We start from the raw sequence: 26,507 nt of genomic DNA, 5'->3' as shown, positions 1-26,507 counted from the left end.
CCCCGCCAGCCAGAGCGCCCCTCGGTGCCTGTCTCCTCCCCCCCCGCCGGAGCGTCCCTCCTCGGGTGTCCCCCCAGTGCCTGTCCTGGGGCCTGTGCCCTCTGTCCTGGAGCTCCTGTTCTCCGGCCTGCTGCACCTGTCCCTTGGTCTGTGCTCGCCCCCTCGTGTTCCCCAGTGGGTGCCCCTCCCCCAGAGTGCCCCTTCTGCCGCATGCATCCTCCCTGTGTCTCCTCTTCCGCTTCCCCCTCCTGCCAGAAGCTGGGACTGGGCCACGGGGGGATCACTCGATGATGACCTGTTCTGTTCGGTCCCTCTGGGGCACCTGACACTGGCCTCTCCCGGAAGAGAGGATACTGGGCTAGATGGTCTGTCCCCTCTTGCGTTCTCCCCCTGTTTATGCCCCCCCATACCCATTCCTGCAGCATCTGCTTCCAGGGGTAGGTTGCTCGTCTGCAAATCGGGAGAGTGGTGTTCAGTTCCCAGATCTGCTGCTGGCGTCCTGTGTAACCTTGACAAGTCACAAACTCAGCAGGGTCTACTACGTGACAGAGTTAGGTCAGCGTAAGGCAGCTTACATCAGCCTAATTGTAAGCGTCTACACTGAGGGCTTGTTTTCACAACCAGGGAGATCGAAGCCGCTGCAGTCGATGCAGCAGGTGTTGATTTTGCTAGTCTAGTGAAGACCCGATAAATGGATGGCAGAGCGCACTCCGGTACTCCAGCTCTCTGAGAAGAGTAAGGGAAGTCTGCCAGAGAGCGTCTCCTGTCGACGCAGTGCAGTGAAGACACCCCGAAGTCAGTCTACACTGCATCGACTCCAGCTAGGTTATTCACATAGGTGGAGTAGTGTAAATTAGGTCAATTTACCCCAGTAGCGAAGACAAGCCTTAAAATGTCACTCCCAACAATGTAATTCACTTAGTACACCAAGTTAACTCCACCTTGGTCGATGTAGTTAGGTCGATACAGTGTAGACACTGTGTTGCTTATCCTGACTATTGCTGCCTTTCAGAAGTGTCCCACAATGCCCCACACTGACAGTTAATTGGGTGCAAGCGGTCCTGGTGGGGATGAACCCCAGTGATACATGGAGCTTGTGTGGACACACAAAAGCAATTTATTTACTGTGATGGCTGTAGGTTGACGTAACTTAGATTGCACCTGTCCCTTGGTCTGTGCTTAGATTGACTTAATTTTGTAATGTAGACTTGCTTTGTGTGCCTTGCTTCCCAATCTTTTCATTGGGGATAACAGCATTGCTTACGTTGGGGATAAATACATTAAAGCTTCTGAGATGCCCAGATACTCCAAAAATGGGCTGTGTAAGACCTTAAGCTGGATAAATGCACAACAGTGGCATTTTTGCCCTTCTCAGCACTCGTAATGAGTATCCCTTTATTTCAGTTAAATAATCTAATTTGGACCCAAAACCTAAGCAAGGTGTTGAGTGTGACTGGGTCCCCCGTTAGTCAGTGGGGCTCCACATCTAATACATTTTTGGATTAAGGTCTAAATTACATTTCTTAATGAAATTAATAAGTATGTGCCTGTTTGTAAAATAATTGTTTTGAGACAAATATTTGGAGAATCTCAATCTTCAAAATTAAATCTCTTTGGCATTAATAACTGTTAAACAGCACTGTGAAACACTAAACATTACTGTAACTAGGACATATTGAACAGCTTGTTGAAACAGCGGGGATGATATGAATGTCATTTGTAGAAAGCTGAGTGGACTTAATTTAGGAAGCATGAAGTAAAATGGGCACTTGTGATTTCTTTGATTATGTAGAAGTTGTGCACTGTATGCTTCAGATGAATTGGGATTTTGTTGCTTGGGTTTTCAGCTTTTTGTTTGTTTGGGGGCGGGCAGTTCGCAGCACACATCAGAGCTATCCAGTGTCTTGTACGTTACTCATTTAAAAAAAAAAAAAAAAAACACTTCGGGATTATTAAGAGATTTCTTTAAACATCTGGAAAACTTGCAGCTCTCTGGAAGTGCAGTGGGAGACTAAATGTATTGTTAAGCATGTACACAGTATTTACCATATGTTAAAAAGATTTCCACGTCAGAAGGAGAGACTTTCCTGACAGTTGCCATTTAGATTTTCCCAAATATTCCAAATAACAGATTTTTCAAAACTTTTTGAGTTGCTTTTTCCGTGTGTTTTTCAGAAGGGCTTGATAGAAGGTCTTGTATCTAAAGGCAACACTGTCTACAGCATAAAATATTGGAAATGGGTAATTAGACCTTGATCCTGTAATTCACTCTACACAGGCAGACTGCTCCGCCTTGTGGAGCTTCACTGAAATCAGTTGGGGTCTGTCCACCCAACAGGTAACAGGATCATGGCCTTAATATTTGTATGTTTGAAACACCAGTATGTTACGGGCACCACAGAACTTTTAATTCATTGGAGCAATTTAGCACATGGCAGGTGAAAAATTGTAGATTTACATCCCCATTCACCATGCACATAGTCTCCGTGTTAGGCATGTCCTAAGGCAGGTTCTTCATCATGGATCTTTTCCTCTTTTTCCATCCTGAACCTCTGCAGTTGCTGCAACAAATGTATAGTCAGCAAAGTAGCGAGCAGGGACCTTGCCTTCTGAGACTCTACAGCTGATGTTGCAGCACAAGGTACCAGAGGATCAAGTGATAGAAAGACATTTCCCTCTTCCATTTTTACATCATCGCTGCTATACTTACAGCTCAGATTTAATTTAAGGCTTGGATTTTCATTTGAAATGTATTCTAGTGTACATTTGCATGTTCACATATTATTTGAAAATGTTAGTTTGCTAGTTATGTAGAGTGAGTTAGTAGAAAACACTGAGATTCAAAGTAACATTTTTTTTAAAATCCTAGAGATAAATTTTCTTTTTTGTAGATCCCATTAATGCGGGATGAGAGATTTGCCTTCAGAGCCTGCTTTTTTGTCTTAATCTTTTAAATTTGATTTTGCGTTACTGTGATTTTACTTTTTCCAGTATGCTAGTCAGAAAAGCCTGAAGTATTAGAATTGGTAGATATACTAAGCCCTAAAATTAAGGCATTAAAGTTGATGGACAAAATTGAACTCTTTTGTGAGTGGGTAATAAGTTGTACTCCTGTTTAAGATGCGCTGAATTGGGGCCATTATGTTCAAGGAGGCTGAGAAATGATTGCACTGGAAAACATAACACAGAATTTCATGACTTTCCATATTTAAAATCTCGACCATAACATGACGTTAATGAAGTTCTCTGAATTTACTGTGTAAATATTTCATATTGAAATGAGCTAATGGGTGGGCGATCAAACGGATTGAGCAGTATGAAGTTTGCTATTTGCCTTATGCATTTATTTATTTAATTGGATTTATCAGACGAGGTGTCTCTGATAGTTGATTGAAAATACAGCAGATGAATGAATAAATAAATTAATATATGAAAAAGGAAAAAAGGACAGAAATCCCACAAAAATGTTTGTGTTAATGATGCTGTTAATTTTCCAATGGATGCATCGTATAGAGTAAAAAGGAACATGTGGCATCATTTGTGTGCTCAAGTTTCTGTATTTGGGTAGTGGTTGTATTTCTTGGGGAATAACAGTTACCAATAACAGCCTTACTTTAGTAAGCAAAATATATTAATTATTTCCTTAGGAAATAGATAGTACTGAAGAAATGATATTATCATACAGTGAACAAAACATCAGTAAGATGGAGAAATAGATAGCCTTTGTCAGTGCAGAAATCTGCCCGCACCTTTTCCCTTTGCCACCTCAGTTACTGACATGTTACCATGACATGACAGTTACCATGTCAGATACTATATCCTTTCTTGTTTTTTGTGTCAAAGCTGGGTGTTTCTAATTACTTGATATTAACAATGATGTTTTACTCCCATAAACGTGTAAATGAGCAAGAAGTAATATGGTGCCAGTTTGAGTAGAACATGAGAGTTTTGTGACTGAGTTTCTTTAATCCAGTGTTTTTAACTTTACTAAATTTTACTAATTTTTTGTTTGCATTTCAGGATTCATTGTGCATATAGCTGTTTTTGGCATACTGTCACCAGGTCACATGTGTGGACTAAATGCCACAAATCTTAAATCATGTCAATGTCCATCTTATTTTAATGAAATTTCACCAATAGTGCCGGTGTTGTCTGTAAGGCCTGCTATTTCTGAGGGAATCACTTACCCAGCACCCCCTTTATATTTTCATCTGGGAACAACTGCTCAGTTCACTATATTTGAACCACTTTCCAATCCTCTGATATCAAACCCCTATGTATTATTGCCCTCTGTCCAACCAGTTGCTCTTACTCCTGGGGCAACAAGATGTCATTACTGGAGAACTAGTACTACTGCAATGAATGCTTCTGGAATACCTGTTCTAGAGAATCATAATACTTTTTCTAAAACTCCAGGTGAGTTAATTCTGCTTTCATTAGGTTAGTAATATCTCTATGCAGTACTGATTTGAGAATCTCCATAAAAGCAAACATGTTATATTCAAAACCTGTTTAAGGCAATTTGAAATATACTGTGGGATTTTATAATAAATACATTATTGTAACCAGAAATCAGTTCCCTGTGCATGAACTGCATGCAGGATTGGAACCACATTAGGAAAAATCTTTTTTTCTATGCTGCAAAATAACTGTTTATGTAGTACATATTAAATATATGGTATTTGAGATTGGCAAATCAGACAAGACAAAAAAAAAGTATGTCAATTAGCTGCCACTCTGAGCAGTGAAACGATACCATATTTGAAATATTAATATTTTATTTCTCCTTTGAAAAAGTATTTTTAGGTTTTGTGCTAAAGATCAACATTTATAGCATTACATGCGTGTAGATACAAATGTCATGAATCCGTAACTTGAAGTTGTATGGAAGAATAATTGTTAAAATGAAAGATTAACTGCTCAGTTTTTGGAAAAACTTTACACCTGTCTGTGTACTGCAATATGCTTTGCTTTGATCTGCCAAAATCAGCTGAGTTGCTTCTGATATTGGTTCTTGGGATAAAACTTTTTAGGACTGTCAGCAGGGTATTTTCTGAGAGAAGAAATGCACTTCTTTTGGCAGTTTTAGACCCAGTGATTGGCTGCAGGACACAATGCAAACTCTCCTTGGTCTGGCGAGCCTTTAACTGAGGCTTTGAATTAAGATATGATACTGTAGGGAATCGATTCTTTGAGTAAAAGAAATGTAAATTTTACCATGAAAATGGTGGGGCTTGGCTATCCTGTGCAGTTGGTATTGCTTTAATTTTGTATTTTTAAAAAAATTGTTAGGAACCCAGTTGCTGTGATAGTCAGTGTCTTGTTTGAATAAAATCAAATTGAAGTTAATGGTGTTTACAGAACTGAGTTAAATGGATACTGTTACAAACTCATAATGTTTTCATAGACTTTCTGGTCTTGTCTTATGGGTGAGTTACACTATTCAAATTTTTTCACATGCAATAAAATTAGATTGGATTTTTGGTTCCTATGTTGTGAAATTGAGCTTAATTGGGTAGATTAAATCTGGAATGTATATAAAATTACCACAGCAAGATAAAAGTTGACATGGCACTTCCATTCTATATCTCTATTTTTACTTGCTTTAGAAATTGAGAAATTTCTCAATTTATAATACTTAGAGCTAAAAGAAATTTCAGTCCTGAATGCTAGAAAATCCAATCATTCATTCAGTTTTGAGGTTGTTCCGTCATGAACAAGGGAGAGAACATTTTTAAGCTGTTAGGTTGTTTGTTTGTTTTTTTAAATTTTAAACCTTTAAACTTGGCCTATATATAATCCTGAATGAGGAGCGTATGTGTGATATATGCACACTTGGCAGTGTCTGGGGAAAATCTGTTTTTGTAATAATGTTCTGGATATTTAAAAAAGGAAGAGTGGTCATGTAGTTAGGAACTTTGCTTGAGAGATCCAGGTTTGTTTCCCTGATCTGCCACAGACTTCCTGTGAACCTTTGGGCAAGTCACTTAGGGCTTGTCTACAAGAATGTTTCGTTCAAGGCAAGCTGGAGTGTGATTCTACCCCATACTAGCCTACCATGGACTAAATGTACATGACACCCTGCTGATGTGCATTAACAGTTTGTTAAAGCACTTTGATCAGTTCCAAAGAGTTTAAAAGAGAATGGAGTCAAAGCATATTAACAGGTTTCAGAGTAGCAGCCGTGTTAGTCTGTATTTGCAAAAAGAAAAGGAGTACTTGTGGCACCTTAGAGACTAACAAATGTATTTGAGCATAAGCTTTTGTGAGCTACAGCTCACTTCATCGGATGCATTTGGTGGAAAATACAGTGGGGAGACTTATATACGCACACACACAGAGAACATGAAACAATGGGTTTCATCATACACACTGTAAGGAGAGTGATGATAAAACCCATTGTTTCATGTTCTCTCTGTGTGTGTGTGTGTGTGTGTGTGTGTGTGTGTGTATAAATCTCCCCATTGTATTTGCCACCAAATGCATCCGATGAAGTGAGCTGTAGCTCACAAAAGCTTATGCTCAAATAAATTTGTTAGTCGCTAAGGTGCCACAATACTCCTTTTCTTAAAGCATATTAACAAACTGTTAATGTTTCTCAGCAGGATGCACATGGACAGTTAACCTGATGCAGGATAAGGTGCAGAGTAGATTCACGTCCCAGCTTGCCATGAACTAATTGTTCATGTGGACAAGTCTTTAGTTTCTGTGTGCTTCAGTTTCCCATCTTAAAATGGAATAATAGTACTTCCTTACCTCGCAAAATCGATGTGAGGAAAAATACATTAAAGACTATGATGTGCTCAGATGTTATGATAATGTAATCCATGTAAGTATCTTATATAGATAAAATAGGGTGCAGAGCATCTTTGTATGTTTCCACTAATCAGGATCTTTTACTTAGGCTATGTCTACACTGGTAACTGAATGACAAAACTTTTTTTGTCTTTCAGAGGTGTTAAAACACACACATACCCTGAAAGAAACAAGGTTTGCCAACGACAAGCGCCGCTTCTGCCATTGGGGGTGAAAGATTTTTGTTGGCAGGAGAGCTGACAAACAGCAGCTACACTGTGTGCCTTTTAGCAGCACGGCTGTAGCGACACAGCTGTGTTACTAAAAGATGCATAGTGTAGACATAGCCTTAGAGTGCATATAGCTCAGCATCACCCTGATGTTACAGTAGTTACTGTCCTTCAGTCTTCAACTTGTACATATGTACCAGTTTATAAAATTTTTAACTGATTTCCTAGAAATTCAAATTATATTGTAGATGTACCGTTGCATCCTGGGATGAGTAAATTATTGAAGTGATAGCTACAATTGAAGGAGCAGTGTTTGAAAGTAGTTTGAAAGGCCTTACTGGTCAAATAGGCCTAATCTTACTTGATTTTATCCTTTAAGAATATTATAATATTGGCTAGATGATGTGTAAGTTAGAGTATCACCCTTCCTGGAGTTTTTGCTTTATTTCTTGTTTGGAGTTTGAAAAAACCATTCCACTGTGACAATTTCCACATAATTTACGCTTTCGTTAAAAAATTTTTGTAGCCTATATAGTTGTCATGGTAACCCTACAAATATTAATCTAAAGTAAATTTGTGTAGTGCTTAGTTCCTGAATCTGAAGACATCTCTTGTGTTTTTGTCATTGCTTATGGCTTTGCTGAGCAGCAGCAACTAAAATTAACAACTTTAGTCAGTTTGACTTATGCTACTCAGAATCCTCAATGTAGTAGTGAAATGGTCAATCATTTCAGTTTCATTCTTGCTGTATGTGAAAGCTAAGCACTGCGGCCAAAGCACTTGTGCTGTTGTCGCTGGACCTCTTGGTGACCTTCCTCTTCTTTCCTCCAACCCCTCCTCATTCACCTGATGGGTATAGCTCTCTGCTTACTAGATGTCTGGTAAAATCTCAAATCCATTTCTTGATACCATGGCTGTTCTTAATGCTACAGAATAATATTTTTAAACAGGACTTTATTTTGAAATGGCTTGTTTTGCTGGCTTGGTTTTTGTCTGGTGTTATAAAAATACCTTGTGGCTAGAGCCCTGCATGGATACAAATTTATATGCTTGGCTGCAGATATCCACAGATAGAAATCGGTATCTGCTGAACTGCAGGGCTCTCCCGGGAACCACAGCAGCAAAAGGAGCAGAAAGTGAGGCCGCCACTCCCAGTGCCCTGCATTGGAAACTCCTCCGGCTGTACCGCCCCCAGCCCTGTCCTCTGGTGGGGCTTTACAGACCCCAGACAGGTGACACAGCTGCGTGGAAGGACTGGGGGCCAGGCTGGGTGCGGTACAGACGCGCTGGAGGAGCTGCTGGTTTGGGGCACTGGCTCCCAGGAGCGGCGGCCCCACGTTCTGCTCCTTTCACCATTGCGGTTCCTGGGAGAGCCCTGCGGTTCAGTGGATACCAATTTATATCCACACAGGGCTCTACTTCTAGCCTAGTAGTAATTTGCAGTACTACTAGAAGAATCGAGTTTGATTTCTGCTCCTTTCCTTGCTCTTAGAGGGCTTAAGTAAAAAAGAAAAACTCACTAGTCTATAAAAAGAAAAGGAGGACTTGTGGCACCTTAGAGACTAAAAAATGTATTGGAGCATAAGTTTTCGTGAGTGAGCTGTAGCTCACAAAAGCTTATGCTCAAATAAATTTGTTAGTCTCTAAGGTGCCACAAGTCCTCCTTTTCTTTTGCAGATACAGACTAACATGGCTGCTACTCTGAAACCTGTCACTAGCCTATAGTAACACCATGATAAGTTGTGTGTAAAACAACAAAAAGAGGAAATTCTAATGAAACCAGTTTGTAAATGCAGAAATCCATATTTATGTTGAGATTTTTAACTACACAAAAATCAGGATATTCAAACTTAATGTTTTCACCAAAAAAATTAAAGCACAATTGAAGTGATTAGTTTAAAAAAAAAAAAAAGCTATCCAAATAACCGTTCACTAAATAAAAATATATCTGCAAAGCTTGTTATAATAATTACCTATCACTTTTTCATTATTTGTTCAGTGTTGAGGCTGTTTTCTTTATCAGTTAGAGGTAGCGTCTTTAATTCCCGGCAGAGGGAAACTTAGAAGGGAATGAATTTCGTTTCCCATTAGAAAGCATTGTTGTTAGAAAGTTTCCAAACTATAAGGTTATTTTCTCTGAAGTTACTGCCACACCAGCAAGCTCCTTGAGACTCTACCAGTCTTAACCTTACCTTTCAGGTAATAATCAGTGAACGCAAGTTCCCCAGAGATGTCTACTGGCAGTGTCTGATCCCTCTCCCTCAGCACTCACAAATTAAGTTTATTGCCTCCAAAGAGACATTGCATACCACAGACTGTCGGTTTTGCTGAGGTCCCACGCTTGACTTTAATATACAGCAATGAGATGGTTTTGTAATAAAACAAGAATAAGTTTATTAATAAAGAACACAGATTTAAGTGATACCAAGCAAGAATAAAAGAGAAGATTACAAACAAAAAACACACCTTCTAGTGACTGAAATGTAATCCTGACAAGCTATGTCTTTGCCTAAAACAGTTTCTCTCTTACATCAAGCTATCAGCAACTCCAGCCCTTCCAATACAAGGATCTGCTTTTCACAGAATTTAGAAGGTGCTATCCCTTTGTCCCTTACGTAATGGATAACCAGAATGTCTTTTTTGCTTCCCTTATATTTCCCAAAGTCTTTGCCTCAAGAGTCAGGAAGACCTCTTGGGGTTCAGGCTGGGGCGTGTCTCCAGGTGTGCTTGCCAAGCTGTTTACTCTGCTGCTTGTTAACTGGATTGCTTTGTTTACCTTGTATGTAAATGTACTACTTCATTTGTCATCTGTAATCAAGCCTGGCATACAGGTAAATCCACATTCCAAATCCACAGTCTAGGGCAGGCTTGTTTGTTATTGCCTCCAAAATGTATTTCTAGCACACATACATAACTTTTTATACACAGCTTTTATGATATTCTTGACCAGCATGTCACCAGTTTTTATAGGATACCATACAAGACACTGTTTGCCTCTATATTTTGACAGCAGTATGTTGTGTGCCCTTTGCCAGTTGGCATAAAGGGGTTCTTAGAGATGTGAGTCAGCTACCACTTTCCCCCCTCCACACCCATTGTTAATCAGGCACTTGCTGAACTTGCAGTTGTTGTCCAGTAAAACAGTTCTTTTTTGACATAATTCAGCAAAGTAACTCCCCCAGGAGCATTTCTTCAACTCCCAAACCAATTCTGTATCCCTTGATTTGATCACTGTGTGGAACTTGCTTTTCAGCACTCCTTTGCATTAGTTTAGCACTTCTGTGCTTTGTGTCATAAGGCCTTGATTTTTTGCTTCAAGAGATCCTCAGTCCTTTTGTTTTGGTGTTCATGCCATGTCACCTTTTGTTTTACCTCTGAACTTTAGGGATTCCTTCAGTGTTTCTTCATGAGGTTTATGTGATTTGCCTCAAGACCTTGGTTTCTTTTTGGGATCATAGCCTTTTTTGTTTGGGTTTTTGACATTTTGGCTTGAAGCCTTATTTCGTTGCTTTGCGCTTGAGGATGCTTTCCTTGAGTCATCAGCATTTGGTTGTGACACTCTCTAGTTCCTATGAAGCTAAACAATAACAATGAAATACAGTTATAGAAGTATAAAACTACAGAACTATATAAGAGATGTTGATCCTAACTACTCTTTTGTGCCTTTTTTCTTTCATGCCTTTCCAGTTCCTAATGGACAACACATGTGCCTTCCTAAAGACATCCATAGTCAATAGCATTTTCAGCAAACAGGGAGCATGCCAATATGAATTCTTTTGTTTCAAAGGAAATGTCCTCTGATCTGTTTGAAGCCAATCAAAATTCTAGGTATTTTTCATCAATGAGAGTCATTACTTCCTGTATAAAGTTCCACCAATCTCTTTTTTTCCTTTAATCTTCAGGAAGTTGATGCAGGACAGAGCTCACATTCTCATAACTTTATCTTATTGCAGAATTGCTTACCAATTCTGGTACTTAGATTCACTTGCTGTTTCAAGTGGACTTTCCATTTCCCTTGTTGCTATCTTCAGAGCTTGTTTCAGAAGTTAGGGCCAAATCTGTCTTCTAGATCCAGATTCGTTCCTTATAGCAATATGGATCTTTGCACCTGGGTAAATATAGATTTCCAAAGCTCAGATGACGTGCAGCAAATTTGTCGTAAGTGTCATAAGCCATCTATCTGTTAAACAAAATTATACTTAAAGTGATTTCCTATTGAGCAAGAGACAAAATTATACTTAAACTGGTTTCCTATTGAGCCAGAAACAGCGGTATAACCACTTTAATCTTGCGCTGTTCCAAGCACACTGGACTATTTACTGTCTCTTCAAAGGAAGTGTGGGGTGGCTTTTATCTCTATCGAGTAATCCTTTTACTGCAGGAGTTTTTCATCAAGTTCTAAGAAGCTTGTTTTTGTTCACGACACTGTAAATAAATAAACAAAACACCCTAATTACAGGATATCTTCTCTTTGGGTTTGTGCTCCTAACAAAAGACAGGTGAGATTCCCCCTTAGCTCTGAAGATTTTTGGGTTTCTCAAATTCCAGCTTCCCAGGTGAAACTGCCCCCACCACAACAGCATGAACAGGCAGTATCAAGAGAAATTTGTTGTGATGCAGCCGGTGCTCTTGATCTCTGACCACTTTGCAGCACTCTGGCTGTTTTTTCCCCTGCCTACTGTATTTTATTTTGAGATGTGTTTCAATCTTTTGAGTCGTAATAAGTTGGAATATTTTGATGACACTATGTTTAAGGAACAAGAAATTACTTGTAATTTTGTTTCTTTGAAGTTAACTTTTCACAGGATTCCCACTTACCTATCCCACCTCCCCTTACAGTTTGGGATTCCATTCTAAGTTGATGTATTGCTGGTAGGACATTATACCATATCCATCCTTGAAATGAGGAGGTGGCTTTCCCTCAGCACTTGCAGGATTCCTGGTTCTTGAGAGACATAGGACTCCCCTCTTTCACTTCCATCTGCCTTTTTTTAGACAAGCTCCACTCATTTAAAATCGTTTTTGGGGTATCAGAAGTCTCCTCTGCTACATCTTTACTCCAATACTGTATCAAAACTATTTGCATGTTATCGTGACTTCAGTAATGTATGATGTAAATTTCTCACTGTATACCAATAAAAGAACTGATGGTTCAGCTCAGAAATAAATATTTCATAGAAATCATAGAAGATTAGGTTTGGAAGAGACCTCAGGAGGTCATCTAGTCCAACCCCCTCCTCAAAGCAGGTCTCGCCCCAACTAAATCATCTCAGCCAGGGCTTTGTCAAACTGGGGCCTTAAAAACTTTTAAGTGTGAGAAGTGAGAAGATGGAAAGTTTACTTTGCCTCCTTTGCCTGAGTGATAAGAGAAGGAGCAGTGTTTCATCTAACTGAGTTGTGGGGACATCTGGAATTGAATTAGATAAAATGTGTTTTCATTATACTTAAAATAAGTAAAAATAGCAAATCTTTCTCGGGATTTTTTATGGTTTACCTGATGACTTCTGAGTGAGATTTTCTGTTTTTAGAGAGTATCAGAGGGGTAGCCGTGTTAATCTGGATCTATAAAAGCGGCAAAGAGTCCTGTGGCACCTTATAGACTAAAAGACGTATTGGAGAATAAGCTTTCGTGGGTGAATTCCCACTTGACGAAGTGGGTATTCACCCACGAAAGCTTATAGCTCCAGTACGTCTGTTAGTCTATAAGGTGCCACAGGACTCTTTGCCTGTTTTTAGGCACCATACAACCCTGACTTTATCACAATATAGTTGATCACAGCATGATACCACTTCTGTTTTATCTGACAAAATGTTTTATACATTGACACATTTTTGTGCATAATTCATTTTGAACTTCTCCTCTTATTTTTAATCAGGTGAGAAACCAATAAATAAAAACAAGCCGTTGACTTCAAGATTTTTTAGTGAAAGTGAATTGGAAGAAACTGTGTTTGAGCTGATTGCTTCTAGTGACAACTCTGATACTGGGACCATGGAACAGAGAAAACATCAGTGATAAGAGTAAAACAGGAGTCTTCACTGAGCCATCCTATGCAAGAGACAAGTCTGATAAAATTGACTGCATTGATTCTGTGTCCCGTGAACTTGCAGAGGGTCACGGGACTGCTCTGTTTCAGGCGAGGCATATTCCATAATATGTCAGAATTAAAGTTTCCAGATGAAAGCTTAGCTTGTTTCAGTTCATCACTAGATGCAGAACTTGAAACTTGCAATAAAATAAGAGAGAGGATTTCCAAAATGTATGAAGACAAAAGTGAAGCTGGTATGTTGGGAAAGGTCTGCAACAATATACGTTTCAGTTACAAGGAGAGTGACGACAGACACAAGAGTGATGTAGATGAAGACTCACAGCTAGAGTATCACAGTGCTGAAGAACAAGATTATTCTGATCAAAATACCTCATATATGTCTTTTGAGCAAATTAAAACTCCAAGGATGGAAAATTCAGAAATTCTGGAGTTGATAGATCCACTTTATGAAGTTATATGTGATGGAGCCATAGGTGGGAAAAATCCTGTTAGCAAATTAGGTGATGGTTCTTTTGCCTCAGATTATGGTGCTGTTGATGAGTTTTATAATAAAGCAGCTATACCAGAATACTCAAAAACATCTCAGGACTCCATATCACTGATGGATTACAAAGGCCTGAAATATGAAAATCATGAGGAGGAACAAACTGATGATGCATATCATAGTATACTTGGTGAAAATTCATTTGAAAGTGATACTGTTGTGAATAGAGAAAGAGCTTATCAAAAATCACTCTCCAAGAGCAGTTCAGAAAATCAACAAAAGATGAAAGCTGTTTCTTTTTGTGATGTTGCACAGTCATCGCAAATGGCTATACAAAAAGTCTTTAAAATGAAAGATGGTCACAGCACTAACAGCATGTTGCAGAACCATGGAAATATTTGTGTATTACCATGGGAAAGATCTTCTGTGACATCCACACAGATTTCTAGCAAAAATGCAGATTCAATTTCTTGTAGTTGTGAAGAATCATTTTTGTCTCTATTTAATTCTGATTGTCATGATTGCAGCCAGAAGACTGAGAGGAAACCAGATTTTTCTTTTGCAATCCCCAGAATTCCAATGAAAGATGGGCATTTGTCTTGTGTGGAGGTTATAGATAAGTATGGTGGTGATAGTACCGGATATCAAGTAGATTTTCCTAACTCAGAAATGAAGTGTCTCACATGCTTGAATAATGCTACAAGTAATAATAAAGTTACAGTTAACCAGACTGTTGATGCAAGTTCTGATTTTAGGGCTTGTTTCACTACAAGTAGAGCTACTAGTGCTAATGCTTCTGTGGTATCTAAAGCAAACAACACAAAGTTAACAATGATGAACAAAATCAAGTCTGAAGAATGGCAGACTGAGACCTGTAGAAGTGTTGCCTGCAATACAGATTTGTCATATGTAGGTGGCAATATGGAGCAGATTGCCTCATGGCTTGCTGAGACATGGGAAAATTGTATCTACAGTGAAATCCCAACAACTGAATGGAATTCCCAATTTAAGGTAATTTTGCACTCACTGAGCAACTCCAAAATAAACTGTTTTTAAAACAAAATAATTATTTGTAACTTTTTCAGTGTCAGTAAATGCAGATGGTATAATTATTTTCCTTTAAATGATTGTTTCTAGGATCCTTTGGAGTTGAAAAATAAGTTGAGTGTCAGAGATTTAAGAGAAGATCCTGAAAGGTATATCATAAATTATAAATATTTGTATTTATGGATGCTCAGTGATAAATGTAGAATTTACTTAATAGTTTTCAGGTTTAATCTCTGAATAAGCAAATTAAGAATTCAAGGAAAATATTTATTTAGAATGCTTGCACTGAAGATTAACAAATTAACAGAGCCACTGACCTTCATTTCATTTTTATGACTGCACTTTCTGCATAAAGATGACTAGAGTTGTAGTGCCACTTCCTCTTCTGAGTTAGGGATCAATGTCATGTGAAAGCCGCCATATCACGTGAAAGCTTGGTACTGTGGAGTACTGTTTTTCCTATTCGGCTAGTGGAGAGTAGGAATTAACTGATTTTAAGTTTGTTTTCCATCTATAATGAAATCAGAAATATCTTCTAAAAGTTATACAAATGTCAAGATAATACATACACAATAAATTAAGAAATATATTCTCTCGCTTAATCAATTCAATAATTTTTTCCTTTTAAAGGATGTTGCATCTTAGCAAAGAAACTGAGAAGACTTATTCATCAAACTGTTGTAGGATGCTGCTGCAGAGAGCTGTAAAAGCAGAATTGCAGCTTCTAAGAACTCACTATTGGATGTGTCATCAGCACTGCTGGAAGATTTACAGACTTATTGTGGAAGAAAGAGAATGTTTTAACAGGCATGCATTAATTTTATTTCTCTTGAATAAAACAGATATGTGATATTCTTCAATAATTTAAGAAATCCAGCTGCTTGTTAATCTAAAGAGAGCAACAGCAAATGCTTTCCTAAAATCCATTTGAGTGTCAACCAAATAACTGTTAGTTATTTGATAATATCTTGTGAAATTAAAATATTCCAAATCTAATTAATATTAGTCACTGCTATGAAAAATACTGAACGTATTCTTGTACACATGTAGTTGTAATATATATTCAAATACACTCACTGGACCAGTTAATCAGTTCTGCTGAAGACATACTCGGATGTTTTGGCATTACACTCTGAGTATTTTGACCCTATCAGAAGATGGTGGTGTTTGCCACAGATCTCAAATTGCTAGTAGTAATTGGCCTAATTCTTTCTTTTATCCCTGCAGTAATATTTTGTGTTTTGTTTAAGTACTATTGGAGGGCATTAGTTGCTGAATAGGACTGCTTTATTATAGGTGGAACAGGTAGTGATGCATATAATTGAGATTGCCTGACACTTTCCATTATTAGATCCTGTTTTCAGTTGCTTATCACTGTCAGACTTGAACCATTCAGCCTGAAATTTTCCATAACAGGTTGTTTGCCTCAGGCTGTGCATGCACTTTGAAAATTTCAGCTAAATCAGTTCTCTTGTTTTTAAGACCAAATTTACAGGAAAATCTCTGTAGAGTGACTGAACATGCTCCCTTCCAGGAGCTGGGGTGACCACCCTAGTGCCAGGTACTGGAACTTAGAATAGGAATTTTCCTATGCTATCACTGTACCACTGCTGGTGCCCAGACAGCACAGAGGAGGAGGAAGCAGCCTGATGCAAATGCCAGAGGGTGAGGGCCAGGGTAGGAACAGAGAGGCACAGGGGAAATAGAAGCAGAGTGAGACAGAGAAAGGAGCTGGAAGAATGAATAGGTGCAGATTCATATTGAGCAGTGGGAGCGGGGGTAGGGGAGAAGAAAAGAGGGAACATGGACAGGATCCTAAGGATGATTAGGAGTTAAAGGGTCAGACAGGCTGGGGGTGAGGCTGGGACAGGGACAAAAGATTTTATAACCATTAAATCACACTTCCTCTTCAGAACTTGGAATTAAACCCGTGATTCATGAGCCTCTCAGTCTTCTTGTGCTAGCAAGTAGTTTTGCAACCCATTGGCAAAGTTTGCGTTTCATCCTCCTTTGCTGGTTTGTCCATGTAAAGGGCAACAGCCTGTTCCTACTAGTTACTTTGTAAGCTCAAATGATAAGAGGTCTGTGCAGTGGATTTAAAGCTCCCAATCCTGTTGATGACCCATGTGGAGGTCAGTATGATTCTGCATGATGGAATATGATTTTTTAGTTTGCTTTTTAAAAAACAAAACAAAACAAAAAAAACTTACGAAGTTGCATCCAAAACCACTTCAGACTCCATGTCAATACACCATGAAAGAAAAAAGAACAATGTTTTCTATTTTATCTTCAATTGTATTCTCCTAAACTAAATGCCCACCAGTCTGGAGGAATTCTTTGGGATCGTTTAAAGTGATTGAATATCCATTTGTTATCTTTGAGGGAGGTATAGTTCAGTCTAACCTTTTAATACACTTACTGTGCCCTGGGTAAACAAATTAGACTCAGCCGTTTCCAGTTGATCCCATGAGTGGATCTTACACAGAAAAAACTCTGGAGTGGTCAGTATTAATGAAAAGACAAATTTACAAAGAGGAAACAAATTGTCCTACTGTATTTTTTAAATTTATTTTTTATTAAGACTTTTTTGAATAATTACAAATAAGCATTCTTTCAAAGGGCAAAGTGAAAGTCTCATAAACCTTTGATGCAAGAATCTATATAGAGAAAAATGTTGGGAAAAAAAGTCCACAAATAAAACTAAAAGGAGGACTTGTGGCATCTTAGAGACTAACAAATTTATTTGAGCATAAGCTTTCGTGAGCTACAGCTCACTAGCTCACGAAAGCTTATGCTCAAATAAATTTGTTAGTCTCTAAGGTGCCACAAGTACTCCTTTTCTTTTTGCGAATACAGACTAACACGGCTGCTACTCTGAAACCTGTCACAAATAAAACGGCATTAGAGATCACAAAAGACCAAGATGGTTTAAGCGAGTGGTTCTCAAACTTTTGTACTGGTGACCCCTTTCACATAGCAAGCCTCTGAGTGTGACCGCACCCCCCCATAAATTAAAAACATTCTTATATATTTAACACCATTATAAATGCTGGAGGCAAAGCAGTGTTTGGGGTGGAGGCTGACAGCTCGCAACCCCCCCATGTAATAGTCTCGTGACCCCCTGAGGGGTCAAGACCCTCAGTTTGAGAACCCCTGGTTCAGGCTAACATTTATCAGAAATAATAGATTTCTTTGTATGTGGTGGGGAGGTGCAGGGACATGAAAAATCTTGAGGCACCATAAAATATTTTTGATAATTCTTGAAGCAATAATGTAACAGGAATGTCCTATTACGTATTTGAAGTGTTCTTTTATATTTTTTTTTTTTTTCAGGAATTTTAAAAGTGACATTGCCAAGACTGAACTAGGGTCGTCTTTGTTGTCTGTTTTTGAAGAACTGAAGGCTAGGTATGAAAGCATGAGAGAAAAATTAGTCCTGGGTATACCATTGGATTCACTGCCCCCATTATCAGTAGAGTCAAAATTGCTCTCGATCTTTTCTTCTTATGTTCCTTCAGAGGTACAGTAGGCTTTTTTTTTTAAGTTACTCTTTTTGGCTTTAAGTAGGAATGGTTTTATTTAAAAACTAAGGGAAATCTTTTTTTTTTTTTCTTGACAGTTAGTGAAAGACGACATTCTTTATAAGTAAGTAATTTAAAATTTTTATTTATATATTCAGATTAAGGTATAGGCCAGAAGTGAGCGCAAAATAAATAGTGTAAGTTTATTTGTTTTTTTGTGTAAGAACTTCACTTGTTACTTCAACTCTGTTTAGCTGAAAAAGCAGGTTGGCACTTTTGGCAGTGAGATTTTATTTTAGAGTGAGGTTTTACTCTGCAAAGTAATTGTATGCAAATGGTATTGTAGAGTTCTATGTTTGTATCCTCATGACCTTCGGTTCAGATTTTATCAATTTACAAATAAAAAGGTGTATTTTCCCTACTATTCAACATTTAATTTCTATGTGGGATCTTAAATTCAAGTTATGTTGTTTCTGGCTTGCATATATTCACCAGTAATAAAGATTTTTGCATTCAGCACATAGTTGACAGTTCTGTTGTTTAATGTGCAAGTCTGAAAGGAGTCCAGTTCACTGTTCCAGAGGTGAGTTGTCTGCTGCGCTAATAGGTAACAAATAAGGCTGTCAAGCGATCAAAAAAATTGCGATTAATCGTGTGATAAAAAAATAATCGTGTGATTGATCGTGCTGTTAAACAATAATAGAATTTAAATATTTTTAAAATATTTGTGCTTTATTCTACATTTTTAAATATATTGATTTCAATTACAACCCAGAATACAAAGTGTACAGTACTCATTTTATATTTTTGATTACAAATATTTGCACTGTAAAAAAACAAGATAGTATTTTTCAATTCACCTAATACAAGTACTGTAGTACAATCTCTTTATCATGAAAGTTGAACTTACAAATGTAGAATTATGTACAAAAGAAACCTGCGTTCAAAATAAAATGATCTAAAACTTTAGAGCCTACAAGCCCACTCAGTCCTACTTCTTGTTCGGCCAGTCGCTCAGATAAACAAGTTTGTTTATATTTTCAGAAGATAATGCTGCCTGCTTCTTTTTTACAATGTCACTTGAAAATAAGAACAGGTGTTTGCATGGCACTGTTATAGCCGGTGTCACAAGATGTTTACATGCCAGATATGCTAAAGATTCATATGTCCCTTGATGCTTCAACCACCATTCCAGAGGACAGGCGTTCATTCTGATGACGGGTTCTGCTTGGTAACAATCCAAAGTAGTGCGGACCAACACATGTTCATTTTCATCATCTGAGTCAGATATCACCAGCAGAAGGTTCATGTTCTTTTTGGTGGTTTGGGTTCTGTAGTTTCCGCATCAGTGTCTTGCTCTTTTAAAATTTCTGAAAGCATGATCCACACCTTGTTCCTCTCAGATTTTGGAAGGCACTTCAGATTCTTAAATCTTGGATCGAGTGCTGTAGCTATCTTAAAAATTTCACATTGGTATCTTCTTTGCATTTTGTCAGATTTGCAGTGAAAGTATTCTTAAAATGAACATGTGCTGGGTTATCATCCGAGATTGCTATAACATGAAATATATGGCAGAATGCGGGTAAAACAGAGCAGGAGACATACAATTCTCCCCCAAAGAGTTCAGTCACAAATTTAATTAATGCATTATTTTTTTAACAAGCGTCATCAGCATGGAAATATGTTCTCTGGAACAATGGCCAAAGCATAAAGAGGTATATGAATCTTTAGCACGTTTGGCACGTAAATATTTTGCAACGCTAAATACAGCAGTGCCATGCAAATGCCTGTACTCACTTTCAGGTGATATTGTAATTAAGAAGTGGGCAGCATTATCTCCCATAAATGTAAGCAAACTTGTTTCTCTTTGTGATTGGCTGAACAAGAAGTAGGACTAAGTGGACTTGTAAGCTCTCAAGTTTTACATCGGTTTGTTTTTGAGTGCAGTTATTGTAACAAAAAAACCTACAGTTGTAGGTTTCATGATAAAGAAATTGCACTGCAGTACTTGTATGAGGTGAATTGAAACATACTATTTCATCATTTTTACAGTGCAAATATTTGTAATCAAGAATAAAATAAAATGAGCACTGTACACTTTGTATTCTGTGTTGTAATTGAAATAGATATATTTGAAAATGTAGGAAAACATCCAAAAATATTTAATACATTTTAATTGGTATTCTATTGCTTAATTGGTATTCTATTGTTTTTTTAAATCGCGATTAATTTTTTTGTTAATTGCGCGACTTAACTGCGATTTAATTGACAGCCTGAGTGACAAGTAGCAAAAACACACAACCCTCTGGTACACAAAACTACAAAAGCAGGGAAGTTAAGCCACATAACAGTGCACAGCCTTTATTCCCCCACACATAGTCTCACACCATATCATTTCCACTACTGCCCTATATCAAAGTCCACGTACCACAGCATTAACTCTCCCCCCTACATATGTCAGCCTTCCAGTACGTGGTTTACCAAACTACTCCTACAGGCTTCCTGTGTGCACACCACCTTCACAACTACTGGCCTCTTCCTTTACTATTAGTTTGGGGTGAGGGAGGTAGTTTGATAAACAGGATGCAAAAAGGCTGGCCTCTCAAGGGGAAGGAGATTTGAGAATAATGGGAGAAGGTGACCATTTGGAAAGAGATTCTTTATGAATTTTTCAGAAGGAGATTATTCTTCATCCTCTGCTGAAAGATAAACTTTCATTTGTAAAAGAATAGCAACAGATTCTAAATATATATTTTCAGAAAATCCACTCTATCAGATATACTCAAGATTGATTTCTCCACTAATTTTTGTGTAAATAGTTTTCAAAGGAGATGTCATTAATTGTCTGACTACAACAGATAAAGTTTAACAGACCAGTTTCAGGTTCCTTATTTAAAATAATTAAATCAACAAAACAAACACACAATGTCAGAAACTAATGAAAAATTATGAAAAATATTTCAGTACTTCAGTGAAGATGAAAAAGTTCTGTTTTTCATCTGAACAGACCCCACGAACAAGCTGCTCAAGGATCTGCACTTATATTTCCTGTCTCTCTGGAAACAAAGGGCCAGTGTTATATATATGGTGTTCTTGTCATATCTACAACACAAAGCTGGTAAATAGATCTAAAAGTATAGTCTGACAGTTGCCCTATATCATTAAAGGTTCCTGAGTAACATTCGGTTAAAATGAACCCATTAAATTAATAGTAATTTTATTTGTGCTGTCTCTAACATGGAACCAGCAAATGTTTCTGTATTACTTTTTTTTGTTACACAAGCAGTGTCATATTAAGTCACTCAGAAGCTATTGGAATATGGTGTGATGTAATGGAACTGGCTGTAGTTTGTTTTATGGCTAACAAACACACAAATCTGCAATAGTGCAGCTTATCAGAATTCTATCTTTAAACAAATATTATGACAATGTAGATAATTTTCCAGTTTTCTTTTGTCAGTATTTTAAAAACATGTATGTTTAAATACTGTATCGTAAAAGAATGCCATGGCAGAATAGTAAATGATTGCCATATTATGACCTTATATAAGTAGGACAAAGTGAAAAGAGAAATAAAACTTCCAGTATTATAGTATAATTGCAAAATTCTTTGTCTTGAGAGAGAATTTAAAAATCAAGCAAGTCATATCTCATAGCTACTTTTAAACTTGCTCTTAATCATGTTAAGTGTAGTCAGACTGAGTAACATAGAGTATATTCTTAATGAAAAATATAGCTGCAGAAATAAGCAACTTAAAGAATTGCTGGTTACATCACAGTGTATACAAAATATTTGCATAAGATGGATAGTGATTTTTATTAATAAAGTAGATAGTAGACAGTAAGGTGGTAATACAGTGGATGACTGAAAGAAAAGGCCTCTAAAATGTTTCTTGGAATAGGTTGGTTTTTTTGTTTTGTTTTTGTTTTTTGGTATGTATCACATTACCAAATAATTGATTTTTAACTTCCAAGCAATTGTTTTTCTAGAAATCTTAATTTGGTAAAATATTCTGAGCAATAGGGACAAACTGTATGTTTGTTTTTTCTTTCTCTGTTTATAGAATTTTCAAATGTACAGTTCTTTTCTCTATAAAATTCTGTATTAAAATATTAAACTTTAGTATCTTTTACACTGGATATGTTGATTATATATTTTTTTTCTTAGTACATTGAAGGTGAGAAAAAATTAAGTTGGTAGAGACCATCCATTTTGAAAATTACACTGAACAGGAGACTGTATTAGAATTTATAATCTATTTTCATAAGTTGCATGTTTTTTTTTAGTTCTAGTTCTGGGGCAGAAAAATCAGGATTAGAAATGTCAAAACATCAAAGTGAAATTTCCTCCAGCCTGAGAAGAACACCACCTTTAGTGAGTTCCCTGAACATTTACTTTGGAACCTTCTTATAAGATGCTAATCTTTTAAAATCCTTTTTTTTTTTTTATGCAGACACATTTTTAGAACAGTATATACAAATATATTTTTGATTTTTATACTGCATCCAAGAATTGGCATATTTTAGCATATATCTCAGTGCTAGCAATAGGATGCAATGCAACTGGTATTACCAAGGGATTATAATACTGCTTTTGAAATGCGAAACTGATTGAGATCTTGAACAAAGATTAGTGGGCAAAAGTTTTTTTTGTAGCTGATTAGCGCATCTATAGTATGAAACTTAGAAAAATATTAAATTATGCATTTTAAGCAAAAAAAAAAATATTGTTACTCAATAAATAACTAAAGCAAGCCTATTTATAGGTCACTCCTCAAATGACGTGTTTAACTGACAACAGGCAGCATAAGCAATATCCTTCCTACAAGAACTTTGAAATAAAGTATGAGGCTCAAGATATAGAAAGGGGTAAGTTAGATGTATCTAATTCAAGATTTGATAGTAAAGTTCAGTAGGACCAGCACAATGTGTTTGTTACTTGTATTGTGAATTTGCAAAAACCCAAAACCTCTGAATAAAATATCCATGTTGATATTCCACTGCCCTTTCTCTAAGGGATCATTTAATATTAAATCAACTACACACTACAGTTTCAGATATACAATCTGTGGGTCATGTAACCAAGAAATGGAAACATGTACAAGTATGTTTACTATGTAGCTGCAAGCCACAGTATCTTGAATAATGTTAGGCAGAGGCCTTAGAAGAATGATTCCCTTTAAGTATAGTGACAGGGAAAAGCCGTATATTTTACCAACATGTTAATGTTCTTGTCAGTATATTACTACAATTAAATTATTTTCTCTAGGTACTGGAGAATGATTGTAGTTAGAGCTGTTAAGTGATTAAAAAAATTAATTGCAATTAATCACACTTAAACAATAACAGAATACTATTTATATAAATATTTTGGATGTTTTTCCACTTTTTCAAATATATTGGTTGTAATTACAACACAATACAAAGTGTACAGTGCTCACTTTATATTTTTATTACAAATATTTGCACTGTAAAAATAAAATAGTATTTTTCATTTCACTCAATACAAGTACTGTAGTGCAGTCCCTTTATTACGAAAGTTGAACTTATAAATGTAGAATTATGTACAATAAAACTGCATTTAAAAAATAAAACAATGTAAAAGTTTACAGCCTATAAGCCTACTCCGTTCTATTTCTTGTTCAGCCAATCGCTCAGACAAACAAGCTGGTTTACATTTGCAGGAGATAATGCTGCCTGCTTCTTGTTCACAATGTCACCTGAAAGTGAGAACAGGTGTTCGCATGGCACTCTTATAGCCAGTGTCACAAGATATTTATATGCCAGATGCGCTGAAGATTTATATGTCCCTTGATACTTCAACCACCATTCCAGAGGGCATGCATCCATGCTGATGATGGGTTGTGCTCAGTAACAATCAAAAGTAGTGTGGACCGACGCATGTTCATTTTCATCATCTGAGTGAGATGCCACCAGCAGAAGGCTGATTTTCTTTTTTGGTGGTTTGGGTTCTGCAGTTTCCGCATCAGAGTATTGCTCTTTTAAGACTTCTGAAAGGATGCTCAACACCTTCTCCCCCTCAGATTTTGGAAGGCACTTGGGATTCTTAAATCTTGGGTCAAGTGCTGTAGCTATCTTTAGAAATCTCACATTGGTATTTTCTTTGTATTTTGTCAAATCTGCAGTGACAGTGTTCTTAAAATGAACAACATGTACTGAGTCATCATCCAAGACTACTATAACATGAAATATATGGCAGAATGTGGGAAAAACACTGACTAGGAGACGTACAATTCTCCCCCAAAGAGTTCAGTTATAAGTTTTTAATTAACACATTTTTTTAAGGAGTGTCATCATCATGAAAGCATGTCCTCTGGAATGGTGGCCAAAGCATGAAGGGGCATACCAGTGTTTAGCATATCTGGCACATGAATACCTTGCAATGCCAGCTACAGAAGTGCCATGCAAATGTCTGTTCTCACTTTCAGGTGACATCGTAATTAAGAAGTGGCCAGCATTATCTCCCGTAAATGTAAACAAACTTGTTTGTCTTAGCAGTTGGCTGAATGAGAAGTAGGACTGAGTGGACTTGTAGACTGTTAAGTTTGGCATTGTTTTGTTTGAGTGCAGTTATGTAACAAAACTCCTGCATTTGTAAGTTGCGCTTTCACAATAGAGATTGCACTGCAGTATTTGTATGAGGTGAATTGAAAAATACTGTGTTTTGTTTATCATTTTTACAGTGCAAATATCTTGTAATAAAAATAATATAAAGTGAGCAGTGTACACTTTGTATTCTGTGTTGTAACTGAAATCAATATTTGAAAAAGTAGAAAACATCCAAAAATATTTAAGTAAATGGTATTCTAAAATTGTTTGTTGGTGCAATTAATCACGATTAATTTTTTAATCGCTTGACAGCCCTAAACATAACCAGTATTTTTAATAACTTCCTTTATTTTGAAAAAGGAATTAACATGATTTGCATGTTACACAATTTTTTCTCTATTTTACAGATGAAACTGAGACAAAAAGGTGAAATCACTTGCCTGAGACCATACAAGTCAGTGGCAGAGTCAGGATTAGTGCTCAGGGCATCCTAATTCTCAGCCTTGTGCTCTTTTCTGCAGGAAACTCCGCCTTCTCAATATCATTGCTTGAATTTTAGTATATGAAACGAAATTTGCTTTAACTGTCTTGCAGACTGCGGAAAAAATCGAGAAATATATGAAGACTGGTTTGATGCTAAAGAAAACTTTACAGTGACTGATTTTTCAGTAACGCTTCAAGGGAATGAAAAGGAACAAGAAAATCTAGAGAAGGTCATTAGTACAACAGGTGAGTTGAGCACTGTATTGGTTTAGGTAAGAATGGCATTAGTGTTGCTTTATTGAACATTGCTTGTCCTCTGAAGGATCAGCTGGATTTTCAAGTGCTACTTTTTAATATTCTTTTAGTACTGTTCTCTTTCCTTGTTTGTGATGAGTTTCCTATAAAGAACTTCTTCTAGCTGTTGTGTAAAATTTACACACGCATTTGGGCAAGATTTTCAAATGTGTAATGTCATCAAACACAGAGCTGGAAATATTCCTCTTTAATTTTTTCTAATACTAACTTCTCCAGAGATAATTAGGACAGATTCACACTCTTGAGATTTTGCCCCTGCATGGGGGCATAGTTGGAACTACTCAAATTAAGTGTAGTAAAAGCATAAAGCTTGTTGGCTCCATAAGAAGAGGGGGGCATGTTATACCCATAGGTGCCGACTTCCTCTTTACCTGGGGGGTGCTCGACACGCTCCCCTTTGCCCCAGGCTCTGCCCACACTCCTCCAATTCCTCCAAGCCCCCACCCCACCTCTTCCCACCCCTGATCCGCCCCAGTCCACGTCTATCTCCACCTCTACACCCAAACCCCCATTCTGCCTCTTCCCACTCCACCTCACCTCTTCCCTGCCTCGCTCCTCCCCCTCCTCCCAGTGCCTCCTGCATGCCACGGAACAGCTGATCACGGTGGGCAGGAGGTGCTGAGAGGGAGGGGGAGGAGTTGATCAGAGAGGCCACCGGTAGTGAGGTGGGGGAGTTTGGCTGTCAGTGGGTGATAAGTACCCACTAATTTTTTTTTCTGTGGGCGCTCCAGCCCTGGAGCACCTAAGGAAGTCAGCACCTATGGTTACACCTCTCACGCAATGGAATGTGGGAACCTTTTTGTGTTCCAATCAGTAGTATCTTTCTGATTGTAGTCAGTGAAGAACTCCCAACTTTCTTGCTCCATATTGTTGCCTCTTCTACTACTTTCTTCTTACCTTTCAATAGCACTTCAAACCTAGTATGCCCTATTTGATGTGAAGCATATTTTTTACAGCTCAAATTGGAGTCCCTGCATCAATGTTACCTGCATCAGTGCCGTTAGTGTGTCCT

At 37.5% G+C, this 26,507-nt stretch overlaps 1 protein-coding gene across 1 annotated transcript in view; it reads left to right on the top strand.

The window, feature by feature from the left end:
• Window positions 1-4,358: 4,358 nt before the first annotated feature.
• Window positions 4,359-26,507, top strand: part of RBM44 (RNA binding motif protein 44) — a 33,241-nt gene continuing 11,092 nt past the window's right edge. The window contains 11 exon segments of the mRNA XM_043504751.1: window positions 4,359-4,416; window positions 12,996-13,141; window positions 13,144-13,174; window positions 13,177-14,570; window positions 14,697-14,755; window positions 15,237-15,413; window positions 17,940-18,126; window positions 18,226-18,251; window positions 22,415-22,502; window positions 22,894-22,996; window positions 25,292-25,426. Of these exon segments, the coding sequence (XP_043360686.1) occupies window positions 4,359-4,416; window positions 12,996-13,141; window positions 13,144-13,174; window positions 13,177-14,570; window positions 14,697-14,755; window positions 15,237-15,413; window positions 17,940-18,126; window positions 18,226-18,251; window positions 22,415-22,502; window positions 22,894-22,996; window positions 25,292-25,426 (2,404 nt within the window).

Source organism: Dermochelys coriacea, chromosome 11 (assembly GCF_009764565.3).
Source record: "Dermochelys coriacea isolate rDerCor1 chromosome 11, rDerCor1.pri.v4, whole genome shotgun sequence".
Lineage (NCBI taxonomy): Eukaryota > Metazoa > Chordata > Testudines > Dermochelyidae > Dermochelys > Dermochelys coriacea.
The sequence above is the reverse complement of the archived record's forward strand: the minus strand, read 5'-3'. Positions and strand labels throughout refer to the sequence as shown.